This window comes from Cebus imitator, unplaced genomic scaffold (genome assembly GCF_001604975.1).
Source record: "Cebus imitator isolate Cc_AM_T3 unplaced genomic scaffold, Cebus_imitator-1.0 Scaffold347, whole genome shotgun sequence".
Classification (NCBI taxonomy): domain Eukaryota; kingdom Metazoa; phylum Chordata; class Mammalia; order Primates; family Cebidae; genus Cebus; species Cebus imitator.
In genome coordinates, this window is record NW_016107662.1 from 405359 (window position 1) to 411713 (window position 6355).

Consider the following 6355-nt stretch of genomic DNA (forward strand, 5'->3'; position numbering starts at 1 on the left):
GGGTTTCACCATGTTGGCCAGGCTGGTCTTGCACTCCTGACCTCATGATCTGCCCGCCTCGGCCTCCCAAAAATTTGGAATTACACGCGTGAGCCACTGCCTGGGCCTTAATTTTTGTATTTTTAGTAGAGCCCTGTTCTGGAACTCGATCAAAAGAGATCCGCCGGCCTTTGCCTCACAAAGTGCTGAAATGGCAGGCCCCAGCCGCCAGGAACCAATCTGCACACGTGCTGCTTGGCTCCGCCCCGGGCACCCTCGTCGGCGCGCGCCCGCCCCTCCCTCCGCCCCGCTGTAGGCCAATCAGGGAAGCGGGCGCTCTTTAGGTCTCCGGCTGGGTGCCTGCCTTCCTCCTCCCTATCAGCTGCGCCGGCGGTGGCGAGTCCCTTTGGGAGTGGCGGCAGGAGCTGAACGGCTGCCGTCGAGCGTGGAGCACAGCGCGATGGCCTGGCAGCCAGCGTCGAGACGGTCCACCGGCAGGTGTTCGCTTTGGGGCCGCACTACCCCCAGGCGCCTGCAGCACTGGCTGGTGAGTTTCGGCGCCTGGCCACGCCCGGTCCCGCCTTCTCCCGGGTCGTAGCGGACACAGCCCGGGCCTGGCCGGCCCCTGGGCCTCAGGCGCCTCTGCGACCTGAAACCTGGGCTTGGCCGCCGTCCGCGCGCCAGGGCGGTTGAGGTTTAGGTGTCGCTCGTCGCTTCCCCGACCAGCGGTCGCTTGGGAAGGGGCGCGGGGAGTGGTCAGGGGAGCGGAGGCCGGGACCCGGGGACCCTCGGCCGGGTCGCCGCACGGCCTTCAAGTCCGTACGCTCTGGAAGGCAACGGAAGCGCTTCCACCCCTCTATTTGCCAGCATCGTGGCCGCCTTTTTGGTTTTCGGTTGTAAAGCTGGTGCTTGTCGGTGTTGGCGGCAGCTGCAGCTGAGGTCCTGAAAGCAGTTCGTCTCCGCCTGTGTGCAGAACACCGAAGTAATCAATTTTTCTCCTCGCCTCTGTTTTCAGCCGACGGCTTTGATTAAATATCACCAACGGTGCTAATGGTGGTCTCCGTGCAGGCTTTCTAAAATGCATTACCGACACCAGTGTTGGTGGAATATTTCCGTCTTGAAGTTTTTGCTTTTAACTGGATTTTAATATCGCACTGTTGGCATTTCAGGAAGGATAAACCAGCATCACTCTCTTGATTTATTAAAGATCTGTTTAGAGTTGGGGCTAATTTGACTTTTTTTTTTTTTTTAGCCCTCAGTTGAGCTTTTTTTTTTACACTCATAAATGCTCCCAGATGTTTTAGCCCGATTGGTATGGACTTTGCTGTTAATGATTTCGTGGTCAGGTATGCAGCTTTAATGGAGTTATTGCAGAATCACACGTAGGCTCCCTCAACTTGATTTAGGTCCCTTAGAAAAGTGAAATGATGGTGACAGTATTTTTTATTTATTTATTTATTTTTGCGGTACGTAGCATTTTGTGCTGGTGAATATTTGTGGAAGTAGATTCCCCCTAAATCTGAATCTTGTGAATATGTCTTTTGTGTTGACTGAAGGAAGTAAACTAATGTATTGAGTACTTCGTGGCAGGTACTGTGCTACATACATTATTTCATTTTATTTGAACAGCCACGTTGAGGGAGGAAAAGATGATGTTATTACTTTTTTCAGGTGAGGAAGTATCCTGAGGTCATAGAACTAGAGAGTTATTCTTAAGATTGTAGACTTCACAAAACACAGTTCTTTCAGCTGTTTTTAGGAAAACGCTCTGCTTTCCTTAGTGTAATTAATAATTGCAGAGTTTTGTGCATTTTACTGTATAAATTATAACATGTTTCAGAAGTGTATTCAAATTTCAATCATAATTTTGGAAATAGCATAGAAGACATGTTTTACCAAGTATTGTAGCTAGATAGAAAAATTAGTTAAAATTGTTTTTTAAAGAGATTTTAATTGAATCTTTAATTTTCACTTTCTTTAGGAGCAAAATGCTGAATCCGACTGTGAAAATTAATATGAACTCACAGGCTTAGGAGCCAAGAGAGAATTTAAATTAGGTGGAGCCTAAAAGAAATAAGGCCCTAAAAAGTAGTGGAGAGAAAATAGCATCATCTCTCTATCATACATTTCATTGCTGTTGCACTAGCCAGGAAGTGTGCCAGTGAATGTGTCTCATTACGAAAGGTTCAGAATTTCCCGTCACATCCTTTGACCCTTTTAACAAGATTAACTTATCTAAAATGTGGAGTGAAAAAACTCTTTTAAGTTTAGGACATGTCACTTGAAAAGATACCCCCATCCAATAATATTTCTCCTATCTGATACAGTTTTTAATAGTCTGAAGTTGATTAGATCTGGGAACTAATTCTGTCACTGCTGTAGGCTTGTTTGACCTTCTGACTCTCCATTGGAAATGCTAGGTCCTCTTATTGTCATTTTCCTTTCCTAAGTGAAATACAAATGTAATTGGAATTTGAATCCTAGATCCAGATTATAGCCTTTTATCAGGTTGATGACATACCCTGCTATTAACCGTCTCCATTGCACATTATTAGCTTTTAATAAATATTGTTTCTGAATGTGACTAGAGCTCATGGATTCATCTCCATAGAGATATTAATTGAAGCCTTGAGAGTGGATAAGATAAGACCTCTGAGAACTAAGCCAAAGGATTGCCTGCCTTTACTGTGTCAATAAGGGTAAGTTATGGAAGAGGACAGAGGAAATGTGGTCAGAGAGACCAAGAGCTCATCCAGTAGCTGCACTGTCTCTGCTTCCTTTAGGAAAGGCCACCTGCCTTAGCTTTGAAATGGCCCATACCATACCAGAAGGAGGAAGAGAGATCCCAGAAGGATATAGATCCTAGGCATTCTGGAAACTGAGCAGAACCACAGGAGGAGAAAGCTACAGGTAACTGAACAAAATTTCTATGTTTCTATTTCCCCAGCTATAAAATGAAAGGATTGGGCTCTGTCTGTGGTTTTCAGACCTCTCCTGTCTTAGGGGCTTCAGGCCTCACCCCACATGAGGAAACCTCATATATAGCATCCTTTCCCCTAATTACTTTTTTTTCATTCTTTGCTCTTCTCTTCCTCCTTCCGCTCCCCTTTCCTTTCTTTCTTCCTCTGCCTTTCATCTTTCTTCTTTTTCTTAATTTCCTTTCAGTCGTCATCATCTTCAATTCACATAGGTAACTGTTAAGGTTAGCAGGGAAAGATTCCATTTGGAAAAAGGATTTAGTAGCTTTAAAAGTGATGTTGGGTAACCCACAGGATAGATGTTCTCCAACGTCTCTCCCAGAGTCTCAGGCTCAGAGCAGACTTTGGGGTTTTAACTCATGGCCAGTAGGAGCTGAATAGCAGATGTATGCATGAGATATGAACGCCATGACCAATTAATGTTAGCTGCAAGCCTGCCTTGCTGGTTTCAGCTTCATGCTAATCCTTGACTTTGAGGTATTATATTTTTCACTTTACACATAAGGGAACTGGGTCTCAGGTGACTCGTTCAGGGTTCACAGCCAGTAAGTATATTGCAGAACTGAGACCTAAATTGAGATTTGTGTAGATGCCAAATCCTGTGAGCCTTTTTTTTCTTTTAACTACTATAGGCTTTTCTCTGTTATACCAAGTTACCTAGAAACATATACTTCCTACAACTTGGGCTCCTGAATGCATTGGCCCTAAAATATAAAATGATTATGTCATTGCAGACAGACTTGAAGAGGAGGCTAGAAAGGGTTAGGGTTAAAGTAATTAGGGTTTTGGTTTTTTTTAAGATGGAGTTTCACTCTTGTTGCCCAAGCTGGAGTGGAATGGCATGATCTTGGCTCGCTGCAACGTCTGCCTCCCAGGTTCAAGCGATTCTCCTGCCTCAGCCTCCTGAGTAATTGGGATTACAGGCGTGATCCACCTGACTAAGCCTCCCAAAGTGCTGGGATTACAGGCGTGAGCCATGGCGTCCCATCAGTTTTTTGTTTTTTGTTTTTTCTTTATCTCACAAGGCTCTGTCATCTAGCAGCTTGGTTTTTATCAGAAAGTAGTGTTGATTTCTTCCCATTCCTTCCAGTTACCTCTACCAGTTTCTTGATTTTCATTCATTTAATCAGTATTATTAAACATGTATTTGATTTCTGTGCTAGGCAGTAAGAACAAAGTAGTGAACAAAAGAAGTAGTTCTTACTCTTTGGTGTGTACAGTCCAACGGGGCAGTAATAACATTTACTGAGTGTGGTGAGGTGGGGAGTGCCACTGGATGATATAAAAGGTGAAACTAAGATATTCTGAGTAGTCAGGAAGGGTTTCCTAGAGGAAGTGATGTTTAAGCTGGGACCTGCAGGAAGACTTAGAGATAGCTGGGTAAAAGGTAGGGTAGAGTACTGGAGTGTTTTAGGTACTATCTTGTAGGGACTGTATTATAGAAAGTGAAAAGCTATGATTAAGATCTGGGAGTGTTTGTCATGGTATTGTAAGGATGGAAAATGCAGTTAAAGCTTCAGGTATAATTGGAACCAGGAACTGAAAATAGACAAATATAGCTACCTCCCTCCCTGTTTACATTTACAAAAGCTTCTTGCACCCTATATCTCTGAACAGCGGATTTCCCCCCACCCCTTTTCTCTTTTTCTTTTGAGACAGAGTCTCACTCTGTTGCCCACTGGAGTGAGGTGGAGTGATCTTGACTCACTGCAACCACCACCTCCCTGGTTCCAGTTGATTCTCCAGCCTCAGCCTCCCAAATAGCTGGGACTACAGGCACGTACCACTGCATCCAGATAATTTTTATATTTTTAGTAGAGATGAGGTTTTACCATATTGGCCAGGCTGGTCTCAAACTCCTGACAGGTGATCCACCCTCCTTGTACTCCCAAAGTGCTGGGATTACAGATGTGACCCCACCTGGCCTTTTCCCCTCTTTTCTCTTGTCACTTCCCCATGTACTCAGCAGAAGAGGGCTGACCCTGGCTTCCTGAAGGTGTGTCTCTTCAGGTTTTTTGGTGACCAGAGGCTGAGAACACTCTGAATCCAATTCCAAGTGGGACAGAATTTATAAAAACACCGTTAAGAGATTATTCTGCACAGAGCAGCTAACTCCACCTGAGCTTTCCAGCCTGGGAGAGTGTCTGCCTTTGGTCTAGTTAGCTGAGGCCCAAGGTGGGGTCATTTATTAAATAAAGCCAGATATCTTACAAGGTTTGAGGGGCAAGGTGGGAGTGGTCAAAAGAGGTCTCTCATTGATTTCTGAGTTGTCAGGTTAAAGTTCTTGGTGCTGTTTTCCCTGCCGTTCTCCAGGAAGTGTGTATCACTCCCCTGTTTTTACAGATGAGGAAAATGAAACTCAAGTTGGGTATCTTGCCAGTCAAAAGTAAGGGGTCAAAGGATTTTGTCATGAGGATTAAATAAAACAATATAGGTGAAGTGCTGTGTACTTGGCATCCAGCTAATACTCTAACTGTTGTTACTTCTTAGAAGTAAATGCTGTTGGCATGAAGTGAATTCTCCTTTGCCTCAGTCTCTAAGTAAAGCAGAATGTGCAGAAGTACAAATATTCGGCTTGGTGGTCACATGACCTTACAACAATGTGAAAGTAATACACATTCAGTAGAAACCTTACTTCAAGTACCCACGGAACCATTCTGTTTTTCATTTCCAGTATAGTATTTAATACATCATGTGAGTTATTCAACACTTTATTATAAAATGGGCTTTGTGTTAGATGATTTTGCCCAACTGTAGGCTAATGTAAGTGTTCTCATGTTGAAGGTAGGCTAAGCTAAGCAGTGATGTTTGGTAGGTTAGGTGTATTAAATGCATTTTCAGCTAGGCTGGGCGCAAGACTCACGCCTATAATCCAAGCACTGTGGGAGGTCAAGGCGTGAGGATTCCTTGAGTTTAGGAGTTTGAGATCAATCTAGGCAACATACTGAGACCTCGTCTGTACTAAAGGTATTTAAAAAAAATTAGCCAGGTGTGGTGGTACATGCCTATAGTCCCAGCTACTTGGGAGCCTGAGGCTGAGGGTGACTTGAACCTGGGTGGTTAAGGCTACAGTGAGCCATCGTCATGTCACCGCATTCCAGCCTGGCAACAGAGCCAGAACCTGTTTCAAAAAAAAAAAAAAAAGCATTTCACCTTATGAGGTTTTCAACTTATGATGGGTTCATCGGGATGTAAGCCCATAGTAAGTCAAGGAACATCTATGTCTAGTTAGAATAGGGATAGTCAAGTGTTTCATACATAGTCCAAATCTTCATAAGGAAACATCAGGGAAACCCGAGTTTAGGGATATTCTACAAAATGACTGGACTGTAAACCTCAAAATAGTCAAGATCATGGAACCAAGAAAACACTGAAGAATTGTTCCACACTAAAGAAGT

At 44.1% G+C, this 6355-nt stretch overlaps 1 protein-coding gene across 1 annotated transcript in view; it reads left to right on the forward strand.

Moving 5' to 3' along the window:
• Window positions 1-319: 319 nt before the first annotated feature.
• Window positions 320-6355, forward strand: part of LOC108287554 — a 13080-nt gene continuing 7044 nt past the window's right edge. The window contains exon 1 of the mRNA XM_037730477.1: window positions 320-526. Coding sequence (XP_037586405.1) covers window positions 440-526 — 87 coding nt within the window. The 5' untranslated portion in view covers window positions 320-439. The remainder of the gene's footprint in view (window positions 527-6355) is intronic.